Source organism: Dermacentor albipictus, chromosome 8, assembly GCF_038994185.2.
Source record: "Dermacentor albipictus isolate Rhodes 1998 colony chromosome 8, USDA_Dalb.pri_finalv2, whole genome shotgun sequence".
NCBI classification, from domain to species: Eukaryota; Metazoa; Arthropoda; class Arachnida; order Ixodida; family Ixodidae; genus Dermacentor; species Dermacentor albipictus.
Window position 1 is genome coordinate 102,463,228 of NC_091828.1, and position 24,885 is coordinate 102,488,112.

Genomic DNA, 24,885 nt, shown 5'->3' on the forward strand with positions numbered 1-24,885 from the left:
TGTGTACTTGATGGCAACTTTCTCCAGATTGCGAGCAACTTTGTGTATATAAAGGACAACGAGCGACCCCCTTTTTTTTTCAGCTAGCGCGTTGACTTTCTGCTTGCCTTTCATGTTCTTTCTTTTTTTTTTGAAGGATGGTTTCAGTTGCTGCAGCCGTGACAGTGCGCACGTATACCAGTCCGTACGTATATCCGTGCAGCCTTAAAGGGACACTAAAGTGAAAAGTGATTTCTTCTGCCTCAGTAAATGACCATTCTACAACACCAAAAACACCGCTCTTACAACGATAAGAAGTTTGGTAAGCCAGAAAAAGCGCAAGAACGAAATACGGGTGGCGACGCCTACTTAAGTTCCCGCACCTGGGGGCTGTGACGTCATGGATTTTGATGGCATCTTCTAGGGCCTACTAATTATATATAGCGGTACAGATTGACTACATTGTGTTCTAAAGGAACCAAATATTAAACATGCCAAGTTTCGGGAACCTTTATTCAGCCAACGCGGCCCAAATGCGAAAACAAACTTTGGAATCCCTGACGTCACGCTGACGTACCGGCGCTGGTGTTTCGGCGCGAAATTCAAATACTGATACTTGGACCTTCATTTTCTTATCTAATATTCTAACTATCTTCTTGAAATGACTGCCTGCAGGGTTCTCAAACAATGCTTTATTAGTCTAAACTGATTTATTGTTTCCCTTTAGTGTCCCTTTAAGATTAAAACTTCCCTGCATCCTGGGAAAAACACCTTACCGACGCGTCGCCTCTTAGCTCGAGCGTTGAGGGTACGCCCAGCAGAAGTGTGTCGCCCAGAAAAGGTTAAACTCAAGCATAAAAAACTGCAAGTTCGCCTTAGTAGGATGCGCATGGTTTGGGCGAGCATTCTCTTTTGCACTCCCCATTCCTCTCCCCACGTGTAGGGTAGCAAACTGGACTTAGTCTGGTTAACCTCCCTGCCTTTCCTTCTCTCTTTCACTCTCTCTCTCTCTCTCTCTGTAGTTTGTCATCAGCAATGGCGCCGGTTCCTGGGTGCCTGAGGCGCGCCGTCTTTCACGACACGTGACCAGGATCATATCCTGTCGCTGCCAAGGAAAGCGTCGGGGACGTTGGCGGTGGTTGAAATCGAAATTTAGCACATAATAAAAGAAAGGAAAAATGATAGTGCGCGAAAAAGAAAGATAACTTGCCGCCGGTGACGGGAGCCGAACCCACGACTTCCGCATTGCGCGTGCGTTGTACTACTAGTAGTTGTAGTAGTTGTTGTAGTAGTTGTAGTAGTAGCTGTAGTTGTTGTAGTAGTTGGCCACGGCTGTTGATCGATCCACTAACTTGGGTACTCATGTTTACTGTAACCCAAGCCCTGGGCGTGTAGTGCCTCGACACGCAGCAGAGGCCAGCGAACGCATAGAGAGAGAGAGGAATAGAAGACAGGAAAGGCAGGGAGGTTAACCAGACGCACGTTCGGTTTGCTACCCTGCACCGGGGAAGGGGAGCGCATCATAGAGGCCCCTATTATCACCCGGCGCCTGGAATAGCGCATGTCAGGCGAACGGCCAGGCTAACATGTCCAGCATACCATTAAGGCTTATATTGTTATTATGAGAATCCCCGTTCTTATAATAACGATGACGCTATAATTCTGCAGCCGATTATGGAACACGGCGCAGCGTCGTAGGGGAGGTGAGAGTTAAGGCTAAAGCCCCTTAAACTACGTAAAGTAGCGACCCGCTTTGAAGAATGCCGCCTCCTCCTCGCGCGCTCTGGCCGAGGCCGACGCCGCGTCGCTATTGGCCTAATAGCATCACGTGGGCCCTCGCGCCATGCATCAGCGCCATTTTTGCTCGAGAAGCGTCTACGGAGTGGCGAGGAGCGCGCGTTGGCGGCGTTGCTACGCTCGAGCGGTGTAGGCGGCGCCACGGTCGAGGAGGGAGCGTGAAAGAGAGGAGAAACGAGGAGGAGTGAAGGCGGAGGAGGATAGTGTCGCTACTTTACGAAGTCTAAGGGGCTTTAGTTAAAGCTTTTTCTGTATACCTGAGAGTGTTAGCCAGCGCCACTCGGAGTCATGGTGGCCGGCTGTGGAACGTTCTGTTGTTGCTGCCCGATGGCGTTTCAAGGTAGCAAGCGCGTATATTGTTCATTGATGCCTGAGAAGGCGATCCCTTTTCATGTTGCTCGAGTGGTTGTCGGGAGGGATGACGTACGTCCCTTTTACTATTCCCCCTTGCTGTTCGTTCTCAGTGATATATGCGCCATTTCTGCATTCGTTCTGATTCACTCGTGCAGGTTTCTTCCGCCGTACCATAGCAGCGACTCTGTTAAGGCGCTGCAGCCTTCGCAGCACCTTAACGGTGCTAAAATTCTCTATTAGAGAGTTTTAGTGCGTCCGGTATTCCGGCAAGCGCGAGCGGTTTGCCGGATCGTCGGAGGCGTAAACGTGAGCGGCCAGATTGGTGGCGCCAGCTGGTGGTGCAAAGCTGAACCGCGGAAACGCAGAGCCAATTACTATACTCTGCTTAGCTGGCGTGTAAGTTTTCAAAAGCGGCGTAATTGTGAACGCACTCGCGCCGCTGCCGAAAATTTGCACCAGCAGCAAAGCAGAATAAAGCAGGTTGCTGCAATTTTAGCTCTGTGTTTGTGTGGTTGAGTTCTATGCCACCAGGCGGCTTACGTCCCCCACCATCCAATAATCCGCCCTCGTTTGCCGGAATAGCGGATACGCTAAATAGGGACGCTTAGCGTGTCCGGTATCCGGGAAAGCGCGGGCGGTTTTCCGGTTTAGCGGGGGCGTAAAGGTGAGCGGCCCGATCGGTGGCGCCAGCTGGTGGCGCAAAGCTCAACCACACAACCACAGAGCTAATTACTGTATTCTGCTTAGCTGCTGGGGTAAATATTCGACAGTGGCGTAATCGTGTTCACAATTACGCCGCTGCCAAAAATTTGCGCGAGTGGCGAAGCAGGATATGGTGAGTTACTGCAGTTTTAGCTATGCGTTTTTCTGGTTGAGCTCTACAACACCAGGCGGCTTCACCGCTCACGTTTACGCCCCGACCATCCGGTAACCCGCCCAAACCGCTCCCGTTTACCGGATTAGCGTACAAGCTAAACGTCTCTAATGTCTCTATTGTCCCCGGCCGATTAAGAATGCGTCAAATGTGTCACGTTGGTGCTCCCCTAAACTTTCGTACCTTCTGACGTCATTACACAAAAAAAACGACATTTGCGAGTCGCGCATGCTCATTCGGTTAATGTTAACACTTCTAAGAAAGAAGACTCGGTGACGAGAATTAGCGACTCGCTAACACATTTTTTAGAAGTGTTTTTTTATTATTTACATGCTACAGGGCTTGCGCGCCGATGCAGTCGCATAAAAGGTTTCTTAAGAAACCTCTAAGAAACGTTTCTTCAAGAAACAAAATGACTTGATGTTTTTTTTCATCCCCTCGGGTGGCGGCGTTCGCCTGTCACGGCGCTCACGTGTCCAGGCTGGCGGTGTCGTCAGTGCCCTAGCTGTCTCTTTCACGGGCGTCGTTCCTTCCTGTATGCAGGAAAGGAAAAAAAATGAAACAAAAAGACACGTTGTCGTCCTTGCAATACACAAAAACTGCCAAATTCACGCATGACAATAAAAGAACGATAAATCCCGTCACCTCCATATGTCTTAGCCTTCACCACGTGGCCTTCACTTACCTTCTTTACATCGTGTCTAACTTAGTACTTACCGTATGCCTTCTATTTTAGTCTATATTAGTTTACTCTTACTCTTATGTATCTATGTATTTGTCAGTTGCCTTTTTTGTGATCTTTTCAACATTTGTACTCTCCTGCCAAAATCCCCAAAACGGAATTGCAGTATCAATAAATAAAAATAATCAAATACGGTCCTAAAAGTTTGCTCAAAAGTTTGCGCATGACCTTTGGGATCGTGGGTTGTTATTAGAAGGTGCTGCGTGGCTTTTTAATAAAGCAGTGTGACTTTATTAAAAAGAAAGACACATAGCCCATGGAACCACTTGCTATAGAACCACATCATCGCATAAGTCATATACAAACTGTTAGGTTTTGCGATCACGTGGTGTCATTAGAAGGTGGTTTTACGTGTTGTGTGGCTTATAATAGAGTAGCACTACTTTTGCAAAACTAATACCACGCCACGTGGCTGCAAAGATTACTTACGAAACGTTAAGGCATCGCGATCCTGTGTGTTGTGCATTTAGACGGGAGCTCCCGAGCTAAACCTTCTTCTTAATCGAGTATACGGTAAATTAACGAGCAGCTCGTAGCAGCTCTTCGAACGTGCTGGAGCCAGTTTTCGGTCGTGCATAGATGACCTGCCCGGCTCCATCTCTTTCCCCGCTTAACTACGGGCTGCACACTCGTTCGATCTCTAATCCGCACCCCTCTCTTCCCGTCTCTTGGAGGGGCATTCGTCATGGCAGTGAACATAAATGTACGCTGCTGCTGATGATGATGACGGTATTTAAGCATCTGTCCTGAGTGCTCGTTCGTCCTCGTTCAAAGCGTGTGCGCGTGTTTAAAACCGTAATCCCATGCGGAGGGAGGCCCGGCAACCACGCATGCGCATTGCGCAGTGTGTCTCTTCCTACTTTTTTCGGAGGGCCGTTTCGAAGCTGTCTATAATGACGACGGCATGGCGCTATCTTTAGAGGCTCAGCCGGGTTCATGCGCTCATTCCTCGAGGCTGTAGCCGTAGGCTCAGTTTAGTTCGGATACCGTTCGCGGGAAGTCTCTCTGTTCCTACTGTCATCATCGTCTATATGTCCACTGCAGGACGAAGGCCTCTCCCCGTGATCTCCAATTACCCGGGTCCTGCGCCAACCGATTCCAACTATAGCATCCGCAAATTTCCTGATTTCGCCGCACCACCTAGTCTTCTGTCGTCCTCTACGGCGCTTCCCTTCTCTTGGTGCCCATTCTGTCACCATAATGGTCCAACGGTTATCTACTCTACGCGTTACACGACCTGCCCAGCGCCATTTCTTGTTCGTGTCGATTAGAATGTCGTCTATACCCGTTTGCTCTCTGATCCAAACAGCTCTCTTTCTGTTTCTCTCCTACTCTACCGGTACGCTGTTATGAAACAGGCTGTGACGGCGACGACGTTAAGCACTGCATACCTTTACAGTTCAGCCGAGCTCTTATCCCTTGTGGCCGTAGCCTCCGCCGTAGCCTCCGCCGTAGCCTCCGCCGTAGCTGACCACGGGCCCGACGACGTAGCCGCCTCCGAGCCCGCTGTGCGCCACCAGGGCTCCCCCGCCGCTGATCTTGTTCACGTGGTGCACGGTCTTGACGAGGAAGGACGGCCCGGCGACCACCTTGCCGTAGCCGCCGTGTCCACTGTTGAGGAGGACCACGCTACCTCCGAGGCCGACGCCGTCCAAGCCGCCCCCGTATCCCGAGCCGCCTCCGTAGCCCGAGCCGTAGCCGCCGCCATAGCCGCTGCCCAAGCTATAGCCGACCAGGTTCCCCGACAGGGACAGGCCCACGAGAGAGGCGAACGTAGCGATGACGACCTGCGGCACAAAACGTCACCGTTAGGCCATAGCGCCACGCACTCGTGGTCGTTGCTAAAATGGGTCTTGCAGGGAAACTAAAGAGAAAAAAAATAAACAAGATGTCTTGTATTGGTAAAGTACCCATCTACACTACGAAACATAGTTACTTCTACCGTGAGAAAAGACCCCCTCCCTGATTAAAAATAAATCAAAAGCACAGCAGCTACCTTCTGGGAAATTAATCATTCGCATATTTCTCAATAGGTTATCAACTTCTCTACTGAAGGCCTTTGGCGTCTAAACGACTACGTTAAAAGTTTGTTCATTGAAATTTGCGAACGATTCCGAAACTATACTCCAATGCGGCACATCTACAATTTGCTTCCACTTTCACCTGCATTTATAACAGTATAGCCTGATTTCGGACTCCAAAACGTGCACTTTGGACTATACTACGCTCTCAGAGTCTATAGCTGCCCAGTGATTATACTGGTCGCGCTTACAAGCAGTTACGGGTGAAAAAGAAGGCGCTCGTTGCGTTTCAGCCACTCACCAAAGTGTTCATGATTCCGATGGTTCGACGGCGAACGACTGCTCGAAGTGACGTTAGAAGCGGGATGAGTGTGTGTCTGTGTTCCGTGGACATCGAAAAAAGGGGGCCCCTTTTATACGAAGAGCGAGAGAGGACAACACCTCGTGACCCCTCCCACCGACCGGCCTGGCCTCTCGCTTTCCATCGTACGGCTCTTCATACATCACATCGCTTCCCCTCCCCGCGGGATTCCAATATCGCGGGCACGTACAACCGACCGCCAAAAATCGCCCTCGTACGCTACCGAAGACGCCTCACGTGCTGTACTATATCGTCGTAGAGATCAAGATCACGCTCGAAGAAGCCCCAGCGTAGCCAGTAGCGCTATATCGCTTCCTGTATGGCCCACGCGAAACGAACGCTGAAAAAAACGTTCCCGAATGTTGGTCATCTGTCGCGTGCCACACTATCGACGCCCACCAAGAGGAAGTTCGTTCCATGCGTTTTCATACCGCCCGAAAAGAAGAGATTCAATACAAAAAGACAAACGAGAACGTGCGGGGAAGTTCGATTCTTTCTTTTTCCGTAAACCGCACGGGAGGAAAAAACGAAAGTTGTCACGTCCACCTCTCTGTTCTAAATTTGACTTTCGTGAGCGGATGAAGACCTCGCGATAAGAAATTCGCTGCATTTAAGCGGCCGAGCCGTCAACGCGCGGCGTTGTTAAAACGGTGCAGCACCGTGGGGACCTCTGCGTGAGGAGTACGACGCTGAAGCTGCGTCAGTCAGTAAATCGTCTGCTCCCACCATTTAGCAGCAGACGACGATCGAAAATGGGCAATTTGAGCCTAAGTAATAAGGAAATTTTTCGCTGTCGAATTACGCTCGGCGCCCGAAGCTTTCCGCAAGTGAAAGGCTCACGCAGGCTTGCATTTGCTTTTGTTTTCAAGTTTTCAAGTATGTCGTCTGCTTCAGCAGAGCGGAGCAGACGGCTATGTCGCACGCCCACACGTTGCGGATGAATACAGCTAATCTAAACCAATTCGCTTTGTAGTCAGTGGTAGTCAGGGACTCTGTATTTCGTCGACACACTGCACCATTTTAGAGAGAGAGAGAACTAGAGATACCTGTGCTTTTCCATACCTGTGCAGTGCTTATCGAACGTCTCGTATTCTCGCCTCAGACGGAAGATTTACTGTTTCGATAAACTTGTTTTTTTTCCTTATTGGCAGTGTACACGTGTAGCGCCTGGTAACATATCGCCGAACGTATTGCAAAGCTACAATGCTCGCGCCTTTTTTGTTTCTCGGAAGTGGATTTATCGGTGCGAAATTTAACACCCGACACTACGCGGTGCAGTGGAGGATAAGATTTCGCGGTTACAGTGCAATAGAGTTACTGTATATGCTACGGTAGCATATACAGTAACTCTACAGTGCAAGTGCCAAGGGCGCCACCTGCCGTCGCTTAACCGAGCGCGTAGAGCAGACGTGCTTTCAGCGAACGCGACCGTTTTACGCGCTGTGTTTTACGATACATTCTTACGGGCTTGACGTCACAAAGTTTCCTGTACTATAAAATTACAAGAGGCAACTCTGGTGCGGCGATCGTTCATCTGTGCCGTAGTATTGATGGTTATTACGTGGATCTGTCACGTGGCGTCAGACGTTTCTTCTTTTTTTTTGTTGCTTTGTTTACTACGTTGTATCTACCTTTGTTGACCTAAATTTCGAAGCAACCCTACTTTTCTAAGCGCACAAGGCTACAGGACTCCACGCATTCTCATAATCATTCCAAATTGTTGCATTGAAAAAAAAAACGTAATATCAATAGCGTTGTGACAGGTGAACAAGTGATTGCTATGAAGTAAAGGTGGGCTCATGTAAACATTTGTGCGGTAGTTACCACGCGGCGGTGGCATAACAGTGGACATTGTAATGCCCGATAGGGTACCCATCGGGAATCGTCACTTTGTTTAAAGCGCGGTAATCGCCACACGGTCGCCAATCACCCGTATTATTGGCCACCACGTGTATAGCAGATGACCAAGGGCTAGCGGAAGGGCGAACGAAGCCCAACCCGATCGTGTGTTCGAATTCTTGCTTTGCACTGTTCAGACGGTCCGGTGCTGAGCGGTGAGGTCGGGCGTATACTGGTGGTCGGGCGTGTAATGGTGGTATACTGGCCGCCCCCATATTTAGTTTTTGCGTTTCTCTTGGCTTGCTAACGGTAAGGGCACATTCACACCAGCGACTTGAGGAGGTCGCGCGACCAAGTTGGTCGCTTTGCGACCAGTAGCAAATGGTCGCAAACGGTCGCCTTTCTCGAAAAGCGACCATTTTGGGCGTGTCGCTCTCTGCGCGATTTTTCAGTCGCGCGACCGTGGTCGCAAAACTGATAAACCAATCAGCGGCGCGCCGGAAGGGATCTTTCGTGTGTCTACATCCGGCCTCCTCCGGCGTCGCATTCAAATTCCGCGTAGATTCCGAGAGTTCTCGCTGAGAACGATAATCTCCGGGATTGCGACTGCGGGTCGCGCTCAGCCGGGCTTGCCGGTGTGAACATCAGTCGCCTTCGGTCGCTTTTTGATTGCGAGTCGCAAACGGTCGCGCGACCTCCTCAAGTCGCCGGTGTGAATGTGCCCTAATACTGACGCTTTCGGTGTTTAGGGAGCGCGACCTACCACATGCAGCTTCGTAGTTCTCTTTAATTAACCCTTTCAGACGCAACTTTATCCTCTTGATTGAAAACTTGCTTTCACCACGTCTCTTGCATGTTCAGAATCATAGAAAGTGTACAGCTGCAGAGAAAAATAATAATAAGAAGATAATAGAATTTTCATTTGTGTAGCGAGCTTTGTCAAGTTTACAAGATTTCGGCACCATGCGAAAACTCGCTACAAAAAGATCAAATATGAGAACATATTTTGAAAAGCTTGAAAAGCACTTATCCAGACTTGAAAATTATGCCTGGTGCACGAAATTGTGAAAAACAATGAAAGAAGTGAACCCGTTACATACTAGGTACTGACACAGCGTAAAATCACCCAGCCGTCTACCTTCCCACTCATTTTACGAAAACATTCTGCACGTTATTCACAATTGCAGCACATGACCCATAATGAGCGTCTCAATATGTATGAAACACATTTTAAATACCATTACTTTCATCAGTGCTTTTGCTATTGATGCACTCTCCTGCTGTGCACAATTGTGTAGACAGCGTCTCAAAGGGTAAAGTGTCACGTTAAAGGGACAGATTTGAACGTAATTAAGAGTGTATATGTGTGGACTACGGTTCCGTGCATTTCTGTCCTCCGCGAACAGAGTTTTTGAGTTTTGTCCTCCGTAGAGAACAAGAGTTTTGTCCTCCCCAAACAGTGTACGACTCGGAGTTTGGGCGAATGGAGGATTTTCTTGACTCTGGGAGCGCGTGCGCACCCCACAGTTTGTTCCTTTGTTCAAACCTTTGTTCAAACCTTTGTTCAAACCTTTGTTCAATATTATGTGTCACCTCCATGTCGTGCGCTAAAATAGCTTCGCTGGTCAACCACCCTCACAGAGTGGAATGGCTCATGATTTGTTCACAGCAAATATAAACGTACGGATCCACACGGGTCGACTTTTCAAACATTCAAATGGAAATACTCTGAACGTCCCTCGCTTAGCACGACTACTGACCGGTTGATGCATCCGTCCACTTTGAACCCAAGTGATTGTGGAAGGTGTACGTGACGTACATGTCTCGCGGGGTGAATACCTTCGCGTTCCATTAGGATGCGCCGAACGATGTCCGGATTTTCGCCGCAGCTGACACATATGCCTCATCCTGTTGCAAATATTCGCTGCTCCGGTATACGTTTCTGGGGGCTCAGGCAACCGCCTCGAGCCTCACATAGCAAGGCACTGCCCTATGCGTTGTCGTACGGGTTTTCCCCATCTAATTTTTTTCTTCCCATTCTCGTAAATCCTCACGGTCGCACGGTCCCTGCGCGCAACGCCGTGTGCAAGGAGGCCGCCCACTTTACCACGGCAACGAAAACGTACTACCATCGGTCGTTCGCGCGAAGAAGGTGCAGTTTATCTTTGAGTTTACTGGCTGGTAACGAACGTTTAGGAAACACGAACAGCCGAGTATAGACCCTTTTCATGCTTACAAACATAGTTCCCAGAAGACTTCCGGTTAAACAGTCCGGAGAAACCTAAGTTACAATAGCCTAAAAATTTATAGGACCTTACATCTGGCACCAGTTTTGTTGCAGTGTAGGAGTGTTTGACAAGTGAATTGCGGTGTTAAATGCAACAAAAAACGCGTATATACATGAGCTCGACATACGGCGCACGTTTTTTTTTTTTTATCTGAAAACATCAAGAATATGTGCCTACATTATACTATGCGGCAAAATACCTTTTTTTTTCTTGGCTAACTGAACCTTCGAAAATGACTAACCGGAAGTTCTGTGGGGTCATGCACGCACTGCTGCCGCACCGCGGATGAAAAAGGTGAGCAGAGCTACGGGGCGAGTACGTATACGGGCACGGCGTTTCGAAGCATGCAGCCCAAAAGGAGAAACCGCACGGCCAAGTTGTCCATTTGCGAACGTAAGCAGTGGCGCATGCCCATTGGTCAAAGTTGTCGGGTCACGTCGCACACGGGGTGTCGCCATCTGCGACGAAGCGACAAACCGCAAGACGCGCGTATAATAGCAAACTGTGATGCGATCAACAGCCACGTAGCCACGTTGAAAGCGACGGCGACCCAACCGTACCAACCCAACCGTCCACAGTTCTCGCCTATAGTCGATAAACACATATACCCCAGACAACCTGGTGAGCACCACCAGAGCGGTGGCCTTGCGTGTGGAACACTCGGCTGGAATGGTTCGGGGAGGTAGCGGGCGTTACTGTGCTGCCGGTGGCAATATGTGGAACACTCGGCTGGAACGGCTCGGGGAGGTAGCGGACGTTAGTGTGCTGCCGGTGGGGTGACCCATGTTGTACGCTTCGGACGTCCCGGGGCCGGAGCCCCCCTGGTCACCTACCACGACAGTACCCAGCACTATCGCCTCGAACGGTACGCCGAACGGTCGGTGCGTGGAAAGGGGTGTCAGTAGACGTTACCGCGGCTCAGTAACAATAGTTGGTCCGCCGAGCCCGTTTAGTCACAATGGCGACTTCGTCAAACTCGGCTCCAGCGACGGAGAGTCGAGGATGCACGTATTGTTGTTGTTCACACACAGTCGACTTAGTCGCGCCGTGGCTAGAGGTGTGCGGCGACGCTCCAAGTTAAGTTGCCGCCACAGTCGCAACTGGCCGGCAAAACTTGCACTGCAGCTGGCCGTTCTTAACAGCGTCCACCCTGGTGTCATCGATCTACGCTGCTGCCTGTGCGGCGACGTTGCCTCGTTGTAACGGATGGATGGATGGATGGTTGAACCACATCCTCTGGGGCTGCCCCGCCCGCCGACCTTGTCTCGCCACCGGGTGCTGGCACGAGCTGAAGACGCCATTGTGAAGCACAGCCTGGCAGCCTACGTAGCTTAGCCTCCCTTATCCATTACCCCTTCTAACAAAAATGTACTCACTGTACGCTTGCTTGTGCCGCCAGCTATGAGCAGGCTGCTACGACTGCATAACGACTACATGGTGGCGATGCATTGACGAGATGGCTTGATGGTGACTCTTTGCGAAGACCTTGTCCAGGTTGCCAATTCTGGCATATATGTAGGGGCACAAACCCCCAATTTATCATAGTTAAGGTTCGAGGTACGAGCCGTCACTGTCGGCCTCATGTTTTTGTTCTGAAGTTTTTTTTTTGTTTTTTTTACATTTCAGTACTTCTTATTGCCCAGCTATCCAAAGTTGTCACTGTGGCGGTATGGGCAGGTGTGGCTATACTCGTTAAACCCAAATACGCTAGGTAACTGGGCGAACATCACCTGAGCCTTGGCCTTCTGTGTAGAAACACTCGGCTGGAATGGTTCAGGGAGGTAGCGGGTGTCAGCTTCCTGCCGAACAAATAAAATGAAATATAGATGGGAGGATAGACATTGCAAAGCAAGAGTTCTTCGAACATGTGCTCGAGATGGGCTTTGTAAGTCCTTCCGGAAGCTTTCGGTCATTTGCTTCACACATTAGTGATTGGCGACCGCTTGGCGATTACCGCGCATGGATGGATGGATGGATGGATTGATGGATGGATGGATGGATTGATGGATGGATTGATGGATGGATGGATGGATTGATGGATGGATTGATGGATGGATGGATGGATGGATGGATGGATGGATGGATGGATGGATGGATGGATGGATGGATGGATGGATGGATGGATGGATGGATGGATGGATGGATGGATGGATGGATGGATGGATGGATGGATGGATGGATGGATGGATGGATGGATGGATGGATGGATGGATGGATGGATGGATGGATGGATGGATGGATGGATGGATGGATGGATGGATGGATGGATGGATGGATGGATGGATGGATGGATGGATGGATGGATGGATGGATGGATGGATGGATGGATGGATGGATGGATGGATGGATGGATGGATGGATGGATGGATGGATGGATGGATGGATGGATGGATGGATGGATGGATGGATGGATGGATGGATGGATGGATGGATGGATGGATGGATGGATGGATGGATGGATGGATGGATGGATGGATGGATGGATGGATGGATGGATGGATGGATGGATGGATGGATGGATGGATGGATGGATGGATGGATGGATGGATGGATGGATGGATGGATGGATGGATGGATGGATGGATGGATGGATGGATGGATGGATGGATGGATGGATGGATGGATGGATGGATGGATGGATGGATGGATGGATGGATGGATGGATGGATGGATGGATGGATGGATGGATGGATGGATGGATGGATGGATGGATGGATGGATGGATGGATGGATGGATGGATGGATGGATGGATGGATGGATGGATGGATGGATGGATGGATGGATGGATGGATGGATGGATGGATGGATGGATGGATGGATGGATGGATGGATGGATGGATGGATGGATGGATGGATGGATGGATGGATGGATGGATGGATGGATGGATGGATGGATGGATGGATGGATGGATGGATGGATGGATGGATGGATGGATGGATGGATGGATGGATGGATGGATGGATGGATGGATGGATGGATGGATGGATGGATGGATGGATGGATGGATGGATGGATGGATGGATGGATGGATGGATGGATGGATGGATGGATGGATGGATGGATGGATGGATGGATGGATGGATGGATGGATGGATGGATGGATGGATGGATGGATGGATGGATGGATGGATGGATGGATGGATGGATGGATGGATGGATGGATGGATGGATGGATGGATGGATGGATGGATGGATGGATGGATGGATGGATGGATGGATGGATGGATGGATGGATGGATGGATGGATGGATGGATGGATGGATGGATGGATGGATGGATGGATGGATGGATGGATGGATGGATGGATGGATGGATGGATGGATGGATGGATGGATGGATGGATGGATGGATGGATGGATGGATGGATGGATGGATGGATGGATGGATGGATGGATGGATGGATGGATGGATGGATGGATGGATGGATGGATGGATGGATGGATGGATGGATGGATGGATGGATGGATGGATGGATGGATGGATGGATGGATGGATGGATGGATGGATGGATGGATGGATGGATGGATGGATGGATGGATGGATGGATGGATGGATGGATGGATGGATGGATGGATGGATGGATGGATGGATGGATGGATGGATGGATGGATGGATGGATGGATGGATGGATGGATGGATGGATGGATGGATGGATGGATGGATGGAATATGGAATGGATGGAATGGGTATGTATGTAATGTCACGGTAACAGGCACAATTTCTTTTGCGTGCACCGAGGATGACGTCATGCGAGCAGGTGGGAAGAACGCGCTTGCCGTACGAAGCGACAGCCCAGAAAACGGCGTGGTCACCTTGCGCAGCGAACGGCACAGTTTGGCGGCTATCACAGAAACGGCTGCGCCGGTATCCACAAGAGCGAATGCTGGAACAAGGCGCCTTCTACACAAATTTCGACCACGTTAGCAGGAGAGGCGCGAGGACTTAGACATTTCGAATGGGGCTGGATGGATGGAAGTTCTTGCCTCTTGAACTGCGATGTTCAGTTTTCCTGGTCAGTTGGTGCGGGTCGCCGACGCATTGGGGAGAACGAGCGTCGGCGAGGGGATCGCGAGCGACGCGAAGGAAATTCTGGGATGTCAGCACGAGATGTCACGGAGCACGGGATGTCAGCACTGTATTGGCGAAATGGCTGGCTGCCGTACTGGAAGGGCCGCGAGGCGTCGCCGAACGCTTGAGGGCGACGGCGGCAATATCGGGCGACGTGTCCAGGAGTGCAGCTAGAATAACAGATAGGTCGATTGTCAGGTGTCCTCCAATTAGCTCGCGGTGCGGTCCAAGATGTAGCATGGGCTTCCGGTGGCAGCGGTTGGGACTGGGTCGTGAAAGACGCCTGTGGAGGCCTGCGTACTGCCTGCGCGTACGTAAGAGGCGCGGCCACAGGCAGGACTGGCTGCGCATAGGTGAGAGGCGTGGCGACAGGCTGCACTGCCCGCGTAGAGTTGAGATTCGCGGCTGCAGGCGGCTGATGGTGTGCGGAAGGGACAACTTGGGCGGAAATGAGGGTGCGGAGCGTGTTTGGAAGACGGGAGGTGGGCTCCTGAGTGAAGGGGACTAAAGAAAGTTGGCGGGCAACTTCCTCAGTAGAAAGTCCTTGACCCGCTGAAAGAATGAGGATGGGTCGTACATGTTGGCACAGGTGTGCAAGTCACAGAGAGCGCAACAGTGAGCTTCCGCTTGGGAGATAAGTCTATCGACGACGACCGCACCACGCGCTGTTTATTTTTCAGCGATTACTGAACCACACACTCGTCACGTTTCAACATTTTCTTTTCCCAATCTTCGTCGATTCCTGTGTGCTTCGCTCGGGCAAGTTGTACACGTCGTCTGCTTCAATTCGGCGTGAAAGCAGATGTCAAAACGAGGAGTAGCAGACGACGCCAGCATCACGCCGTGTTTGTTTGTCAGCGATCAGAGCTCGCGGACTCGTTTTTCTTTTCCGAGCATATCTTTCCCTAACGGCTAAGCATTTCTGCGTATTTCTTTCGCGCAAGTTGACCCTGTCGTCTGCTCGGAAGTTCGGTGCGCGACAGACGACAAACACACCCACGAGTCAGTGCGCTGCAGAAGAAAAAAAAAAGAAAGAAAAAAGAAAGGAGCATGGCCATCCATTGCGACGCAACCTGTTTGTTGAGACACGCCAGCTGTGTGAGCTTCAGCAACGCTGCCCCGTCTTTCTTTTGAGACGGAGCGTATGTAAAGAGGGGAATATAGTTGCGCAATGGGCGTTTATTCCCGGAGCGGAGGATTTCGGGAAAAAGGGACAAGGTCGCTCGCGATATTCTATGGCGTAACGTCTCTTTACTTTCTGTTTCCTGGAAGACGCCCGTGTATGCAGAAGGTCGCGTTCCTGGGAACACAAAGCGTCGGGTTCGCCTTTATTCCGACACCTGTAGCTTCAAAGCGCGCGCGCGCGCATAGCTGGGGCTATGGCGATAGCGCTTCGATTGCTGGCGTCGATTCACTTTGTTGTCGTTGTTGTTGACGAATATGTTCACTTGTATTTCTTTTTGTTGTGTTCACTTGTAGGTTTACTTTTTATTTCATCTTTATATTTATTTATTTATTTATTTATTTGTGTATCGACATATCCTTCTCTTTGCGACTTTCGCTTCTTTCTCGGAAAAGATAGAGCACAAAAGACTGCGCGCCTTGGAGCGAAGTCTCCGAGAACTACACCTTCGTCCTTTCCTGCACTGTCGGATAATTTACGCTCTTAAACGTGAATTAAATCGGTCTATAGCTCACACCTTTACACCATTCTGTGTAATCGTCCTATACCTCAGACGTTTACACCCCTCACAAAGGTGTAAATCGGTCAGTAACTCCCTCCTTTATAGCCAAGGTGTAAAGTTGCGAGTTATTGATGGGATAACACTTATTTGCACTTTGTGCAATCGTTAACACGACTCGTGCACTTTGTGCACGATCTTACAGTGTAGTCCGCGAATTGGGAAAACGACCCGTTTCCCGTTTCTGCGTATCATTATAAGTTCCCCGAAAAGTCCCTTTCTCCGGGGATCGCGCTCTTCAGATTAAGGCCTCCTATAGTGATGTAACCCCTACGCGAAATGACGCAACACGAATCCCGAACGCCACTTCACACGTCCCACCTCGCAGGCCCCGTGGAAGCAGCATTGATAAAAGGAAAGAAAAAACGAAAAGAAACGAGGAAGGTGGGGGGTTGCAGCAAAAAGAAAAAAAAAGAAAAATTAATTGGGTTTATAAAATAAAGAAGGAAAAAGAAATAAGATATACAGTCTGTGGGAAGCCCATTCTAAATTTAGGCCATTCATTCAAAAAGAAGACTCAATTGTGACAGTCGCAAAATTTGAAAAAAAAAAACAGAAAGTATCAAGTTTACAACGCTGCAACTAAAGGAGAACAATAACTCTGTCACATTTCTGCGGTTCATATATACCGGCTTTCATAACTTAACGCAGACTTAGTAATACCGCACTGAAAAAAAAAAGACGATGAAGACAAATACGAGAGAAGCAATGTAGCAAATGTGAAATGATGGGTATTTCCGTCAGTACAGTGTTTTCTCGCAGACGTACGTGAGAAAAGTTATTATAAGTGAATAACTTTCGCATTTAATCTTAGTAACTATACTTCCGATTGTACGCAAGTACTTCTTCGATAGTTCCCCGCTTTCTCCAACTAAAAGCTGGTGATAACCTCCGTTCACCAGCACCGGCTCGTATGGTACGTACGCACACCGCAAAACCAGAAGTGGGCATTCGCGCAAGGCGACTATACAGAGCGAGCTGCGAAAAAGAAGTATATCGTTTTCTCCAGAAATATATACATATATACATCTGCTGCATTGCGGCACGCTGCCAAGCCAGACGGCTTTATGGCGCTGCACACCAGCGCGCTTTCACAACGTAAACCGGAAGCGAGAAACGCGTGTCGTCTGCTTCACGGCGAGTGCAGAAGCGGCAAGCGAAAAAGGGGTTGCGTGCAGACGACGCGGCAGAAATGCTTCTCGCAGTACCCGCTGCTACAGCGTCAAGTAGCGGCGGCGTCTGCAAAGAGAGACGCACAGGGATTTCAATTTATCCTTCCGAGAAGTGCCGAGACGTTTCTCGCGTGAGTAAAAGAAGCCGCCAGAGGTGACGTGCGCGGTGCGCTATAGAAGTGATAGCCACACGTCATACACCCCCCTCCCCACGTTTTCTCACGGGAACATGTTCGTTGAGCCGTTTTGCTTTCCGTTATTTCTGTAGAGAAGCCATGTTCGGCATCTTTAAGACGTTCACGTTTAGCGCTCACGTTCTTCCGCCTTGAAGGCCCAGGTTCGCGTAACTTATTTTCTGTCCATTTTCCGCAAAGCCGTTGTCTTTTCCATAGAAGAGGCTGTGCGTCAAGTTTTACGACGGGAGGGGCGCATGCTGTCTGCTTGTCCGTCTGTCTCGATATTTTCATCCGTTACCTGCCTGTTCACCTTTCTGTTCATCCATTTGACCTTTTGCTCTGTCTGTCTGTCTGTCTGTCTGTCTGTCTGTCTGTCTGTCTGTCTGTCTGTCTGTCTGTCTGTCTGTCTGTCTGTCTGTCTGTCTGTCTGTCTTTCTGTCTCTGTTTCTTGTCTGTCTATCTTTCTTGTCTGTCCGTCTGTCTGTCTGTCTGTCTATCTTTCTTGTCTGTCCGTCTGTCTGTCTGTCTATCTTTGTTTCTTGTCTGTCTGTCTATCTTTCTTGCTTGTCTGTCTGTCCGTGAGGAACCGCGAGGGAGGAGCCCGGCTGCCCTCATGACGCGTTTCTCGGCGTTCGCTCGCGCCGGAGCGTCATGCATTTCAGATGCCACCCCAGACTTCGCGGTGGCGGCGCCAGGTGGCGCCGAGTGTTCTTAGGGATGCGCGAAAGAGGAGCCCCGATGCAACACACGCCTCACACATCTCGTTTCGACGGTGGCGATACGTTGTGCGGCCATATTGATTCAGTAGTGGCGCATTATCGTCGACAGTCAGCGCGATATGGCTTCTGCGGAATCCCTGTTCTCTTTGAACAGCTCGGCTGACGTTAGCTGCAGGGAGCACCCCTGCAGCCTATGTTAAGAAGCTTGCACAACCCAGGTTGCGGGGTACGCGCAAGTTATCACGTGCTGATGGGCACGTGAGAAGTGAATGTGGGCACGGATTGACAACTTGGGACTATATGCTGAGTACGTTCCGCAGGGTGTATGCTAATTCTGGGTCAATGCCTCTGCATGGGCACGTATGCGAGTAGAGGACAAGAGGTATATAGGAAGAAGAGGGGGTCTTTCCTTTACACGGATTAGTGTGGAGAAATAATTAGAGACAAGAAATTATAGGACCTGAGGTAGCGTTGAGTAAGCAAGGTTTACCTACAGAGAAGCGAAAAGAAGTAGACAATCGAAAATTGTACGAGTGGGCCACGTTTGAAGGGAAACGACATCGAGAAGTGGGTTACGGAGACGCGCGTTGAAAAAGAATGTGAGCAAGAAGTTTACAAATTTGGCCCTGTGCGTCAAACGCAGATACCGTCGTTCTGGAAACTGCATCCGTTAGAGAGTGTAAATCGGATAAATTCGATGTACAAGCTTACGGCTTACTTGAATTCGTCATAATATTTGCAATGGCTTCGCTAAGGCCATACTCACGTAGGAACGGTGTATTGTAGAGTGGTGTGTAATGCATTAATTTTCTCCGCTTTAGATGTACCATTAGATGCAGCTCACGGAATTGTGATGTCACCTTTTAATGATTGAGTTGCGGAGTTGTAAACTTGACAGTTGCGCTTACCGAAGAGTTGTGATTTTTGACAATCTCCATTAAAAAATTGACCGCCTAAATAAAAAATCCGCTTCCAACAGCTACTAGACATTAACTTTTTTTTCTCTTTTAAATACGACAAACGTAACCAAATTTGGTGCACTGTGGTTGCCTCTAGAAGGACGACATCTCAATTCCCGTGTGTTTAGATAGGAAGCTCCGAACCAGAGCTTTCTCAGAACATCTGCGCGAACATCGAAAATGAAAGATTCGCTTAATAACACCGATTCTAAGGTACACGAGCTTCGGGATCCGTCAATTATTTGTCTGTTCCACCTACGATTATCGCCCAATAATCGTCGCAGAGTAAACAAACAAACAAACAAACAAACAAACAAACAAACAAACAAACAAACAAACAGACTAACTAACTAGCTAACTAACAAACAAACGTTTGTATCGGAGAGACTTGCTTCTCGCGGCGTACGATACGTTGGCGTCGCGCCGTAATTCAGGGCGCGAAGGAGGAAGGGGGGTGGGTGGGGTGGAAGGTAGGTTGATTGCAATGCGGAAAATGAGAAGATTTGCGCCGGAAAGGACATCCGAACGGTGGTGTACGTACGCTACGCACGCTTCAAACAACGGCTCGGGAAAAGTGCTCTATATAGGTATCTATATATAAAACCAATGCTTGTATAGCCGACGGGAGCAGACTGCATGACTCGATATCGTAAGGGTCTCTGGCGATGGCACGACACTTGAGAGGAAAGAGATTTGCGTTGCTCTATCGGAGAAGTATACGCCTAACGACGTGGGCGGAGAGGCTGTTGCGATACAGCTGTGAAGGACCCAGCTATGTACTTACTATGCGGCGGAGGTAAGGACGGCGTGAGTGTGGCGTGTGTGTATATATATATACTTGAAGATATATATATAGATAGATATATATATACTTGAAGATATATATATATATACCTGCTCTCTTAAGACGTCGGAAAGAACAGCGTGATCAGAATTGATGGACTCGCGAAATTTCCGTTTAAGAATGGCGGAAGCACCCCATCTGGGAATATATCTCTACGGAGGTGCTTCCTCACGCACCGTGGAGTTCTCCGTAAACACGTGTGCGTAGAGAGAGAGAGAGAGAGAGAGAGAATGATAAGTGAGAGGCACGGAGGTTGACCAGGACTGGCTGAGCCTGCTTGTTAAAATTTGTTGAAACGAATGCTGTTTGTATACGTTGTATGCGTGATTCCAAAAAAACATAGGCACTTTTTCGCTTCACCTAAATGCCGAGTGCTCGAAGCCTGCTTCAACCTCCGCCGCGTGTGTGTCGGCCCGTTGTTTGACTGCCTCCGGGATCGGCGCACTTTTTTCTTTTTTTTGCCCTGGGACGACGACACGAAAAAATGGCGACGAATGCGAGGCTATAACATCTTCGCTGTAGAAAGAAAAAAATATTATGAAATGTCCACACCGGTGGACACAGGGTCTCGGGAGGTTAATGAACGAAGAAAATATCGGGGAGCTATTGTCAAAATACTGACCGCGATAGACGCAGCGAACAAAACCTGATACCTGGTTACCTCAAGCATGGCTAGGTGGCTATTTCTCACTGTCCCTTTCTGAGCGGGATGGCAATACGACATATAAGTTATCATCATCATTATTTCTTGTCTGTGATAGACGAAATCAAGAAACGTTTGAAGTATTGGTGGAGAGATTTAAACGAGAAGCGGGGAAGAGATGGAGTTAGGATTGGTGCAGAAGTTGATAACCTTGCAGTACAGAGATGCAGGTTTTAACGAAGAGAGATAACGTGGAGATAGACGAAATGCCATATCGCGATAAATGTAATAAAACCTGATTATTCCGAGCAGGTAATTTGGCTGTTCGTCGCCCTCCGTTTTCAAAGGAGGCGCCAGTAGAAAGGATCAGTCATCGCCAAGCTGGACGACTCCTTATATCGCTATCTCCGTTCAAATGGTATGCCATCATAGAAATCATCATCATTACCCGGAACTGAAACCAACGTTAGACAGCTGCTGACAACTCGGCGTCCTAATACAAGTACAGAAGCACCGTTGTGGCCTGCACAGCCACAGAAAGTTGCTGGCGAGTTTAGCTAAAGCCCCAACGTAAGTAGAAGTGCGCTGCTGCTTAGATATTGTGGGACGTGCAAAGCTGGTAAAGTGGCCCGCTACGCGGTAACGGTGAGCGAGACGCTACAACTTTCTAGTGGGATAATGAGACACAACGTTGTCGTCCTGTCGTTAGCGCTGTCCTTCAACTACGCATGCGCAGTTGGTGCTGGGCGGTATCAGTATAACAGCAGAACAGTATACACGCTGTGCCAAAATAATGACATTTAGTGTTTCGAGCAAAACTGAGGAGGCGTTCGTCCGCGAATTTTAACAGTTTTTCAACAAAATGTCAACGGAATTTCAACAGAATTGCAACAGAATTTCAACGCGGTCAAGTCTCGTAACTGTGCACGGTAGGCGATCGCGAATTCAGAACCGACGGCATCGGACGCAACAGAGCTACAGTAATAATCGCCAACGTCCCGACAGAACCCTCGGGGGAGGGAGGGGGGGAGAGGGGCTATCTACCTCGTCGCGGGAGATACGGGCGGCTGATATCTCACGGGCCGTCGTCTATCATATAGTATACCTTCGAAGGAAACGACGCACGGCTTAGCGAGCTTCCTCGGAAAACTCCGCACCTGAGCTTTATTATACTTTCTGGAATCTCTCTCTGTCCCCTCGGCATCTAGAGAACTTGATTGCGAGAATCTTGTCACTGGGCCGCTTCCAGGAATGATAGACGAGAAACGCAGGCGTCCTTCCTCGGCTTCTCGGAAGCCAAGTCGAATTCAATTCTCGTTACCGGGAACCAGGATGCCTTGCCGCTCGCGCTGCAACGCTTTCTTTATTTTATTTTTTTTCCACCCTCCTCAACGACTCCCAGTGATTTTCCCGTCAAACACAGTGAGTCTGGGCGAGGGGCCACGCAGTGACGCCATCTCACTGTTGCTATGCGGCGACCCTGCCCTTCCGTACACAGTTCTCGGTACAGCTCATTCGAGCACTGCTTCTGTGCTTTTTTTTTATACGCGTGGATCATTTACACGTACCGCCATCATACGACGCGAGCCGAGCCGAGCCAATCGGAAGCCTCGCAGCGTCGACGCTTTATCCGTGAAGCTGCACCGCACAACGCCGTGTGCAAGCTAACAGAATCACAAACGCCAGACACGGCGCGCGCACGTGCGCACGGACATGCGCAAACGCACCAATCGGAGCTTAGGACGAAGAGCTGTGGAAGATCGGGCTGTTCCTCCTTTCCCGAATACCCGTTTCGCCGAAGCGCGTGCCTATAGCAGCTTCTCCCTTTTTTTTCTTTTTTTTTCGCGGGAAAGCGGGCGGTTGCCGCCGGGACGGGAGGCGGCCGCGACGGAGAGCACTTCGGCTTCTCCGAAACGTCACCGTCGCCGGCGCTCGCAGCGGCTGCCGCACACTCGGACGCGCGCTGTTACCGCACCGCCACTTGCTATCGTTTCGTAGCTTTGGGAGGGAGTGTGTGTCGGTGCGCTTGCTTTTTTCTGTGTTCTCTGCAAGCACGGCAATCACTCGAACGGAAAGAAGGAAAGGGCCAGTTGAATTCACATACACAGAAGTTAGCCGGGCACGGTCGAGGACCGGGAGAGGAAATGTCCCTATACTGGCCGTGGTTCCCCCTCCCCACAACCCGAGAGAAAGCGCGTTCCCCAAGCCTTAAACCTCGGTTGCACAAGCAACGAGTCCGGAAAGAAAGCACGCTTGTACACGTCGTGCAGAGAGATAGAGAGAGAAACAAAGCGGGGCTATAGCCAAAGCCGAATCCGAAACCGCCCGCGCTGTTGCTAAGAGAACCACATGTTCCGAGGAAAAGCTGGACCAGGGCCTGCCCAGCCGAGTGGAGCATGTCACGTGGAGTACCGGGAATCGGAGGAAGAAACGAAAATACAGATTTACTCAACCTTCAGCCACCCCCCCCCCCCAACCCAGTCTACCCCTCCACCCTTCATCTCGCCACCAAGCCGGTCGCCGAACGATCAGCGTTGTCCGCAAGGCTTATTATTCGTTTTTGTGGGGGTTCGCATCTCTCTCTCTCTCTCTCTTTAACTCTCACACTGTGTCTCAGTCCCTGCGGTCACGTGACCACGCGTACAGTGGAGGCGCTCGTTACGCGTGCCCACTGAGCGGGAGAACGCGAGGGAGGGAGGAGAGAGAGAGAGAAAAGAGGCAGCAGAGTAAGTTGTTGCCACGGGTTTGAAGTTGTCGCCGGTCCCAATGAAGGCGTGCGGATGGAAGGGGGGGACTCGAACCCCGACGCCGCCACCTCCGAGGGGGCGTTCCCTTTACACACAAGCGCACGCGCGCGCTTGAAGGTTGTATCGAGTCTCTCTCTCTCTCTCTCTCCCTAATCTTCATTTCTCCTACGGTTTCTTTCTTTCCTTTTTCCTGTTAACCGGCGTCTTCGCTTCGGTCCGTTTCTCGCCTGTTTTTCTTTTTCCCCCAACTGCCCCTGCTGTCTCCTTGTCGTCAGACCCCTCTCAATCAACCGTGCTATGAAGGGAGATGGCTGGAAGCTGTGGTGATTGTGGACGCTGGATGAGACGTCACGAGGGGTGGGGAGGGGGGGAGTTCATTCAACAGGGGGGGAACGCGCTGGGATTTCGCCGAATTCCTCGGGGATGTCCCCTCGGTTTCCGAGAATCACCGCCCTGACGCTGACGCAACAACGGTTATGTTTCCGTGCGCTGTGCGGGCCTGTGAAGGGAACTGTGGGTGCGGGGGTGTAGGTGGGGAGGGGGGAGGTGCGTGTGGGGAGTGGGAATCGTGGGGGGGGGAGGTATTGAGGTGGGGGGTGTCGGTGGGTTCGGTCCCCTCACGTGTGGCTCGTGCTGAGTGCGTTCTCTTTCCTGCTAAGTGAGTTGGTTTCGCACGTGCTTGATTGCGTGTCCGCGTATATACACTGCGGTGTGGGACTCTAGGGAGTTCCAAAGAGCAACTGTGACGTGGCGGAGACGTCGTAAGCGTATGCGAAACTTTCGTGTCCGACGGGAAGCCTCGGAAATGTACGAGATAAGATCTCCGTATCTGTGCGATATGCCTTAAGAAGATGACGCTAGGTGGCGTTCTGTGCGATATAATTGTACATATATAGTTGTAGCAAGAGGGCGATTGGACGATTGGTGGAAGAAAAGTAGGGAAAAGACAAAAAACGGAGACGTACAAAAGCAAAGTTCGCAAAGGGGGATCAGAAAATTTGGTTGTGGGAGTTCGCAGGTTTTTCTTTTTTAACCTAGGTAAGACATTAGGCAGTATAATAGCGAAAGCTTGGTGGCGCAACCCACCGCGCCGTTCCAAAGGAGACGCTCATAACATCCATCCACATCCATCCATCCATTGTTGCCTAAGGGCAAAATAAATAAATAAATAAAGAAGGACATACCGTAGCAAACAGTCGCAAGAAGATGAGGCATCTGCATGCTGCAGCAAAAGGATGCCACTGAACACGTCCTAATGGAATGCGAATGGATTTACCCTGTGACACCCGTGGGTAACGTACGTACCTTCCAGAAGCGCTTGGATTTAAAGTGGACGGAAGCGTCAACCGGTCAGCAGTCGAGACAAGCGAGATACGTGTAGAGTATTGGTGGAAAATAAGCAGGGAAGAGTTGATAAGACCGGAGCCGTTACAGACTTTGGTAGCTGTACAAGGTAGATACAGAAGTTTTGAGGAAAGGAAATGAGGTTAAGGTGTATACGAGAATGCTAGAATGAAATGCATGTATAGCACATCTGGATAACAAACAGGCTAGGTGA

At 50.0% G+C, this 24,885-nt stretch overlaps 1 protein-coding gene across 4 annotated transcripts in view; it reads right to left on the bottom strand.

Moving 5' to 3' along the window:
* Positions 1-3,334: 3,334 nt before the first annotated feature.
* LOC135913697 (uncharacterized) overlaps positions 3,335-24,885 on the bottom strand; it is a 190,351-nt gene continuing 168,800 nt past the window's right edge. For 3 of the 4 annotated variants that reach the window (XM_070522931.1, XM_070522930.1, XM_065446281.1), the window contains 2 exons: positions 5,138-5,533; positions 3,335-3,537 (listed from right to left, as the gene is read on the bottom strand). In XM_070522931.1, the coding sequence (XP_070379032.1) occupies positions 5,159-5,533 (375 nt within the window). In that variant the 3' untranslated portion in view covers positions 3,335-3,537; positions 5,138-5,158. Of the gene's footprint in view, positions 3,538-5,137; positions 5,534-6,068; positions 6,765-24,885 lie in introns of those variants that run through there. The other variant, XM_065446280.2, reaches the window with a different exon arrangement.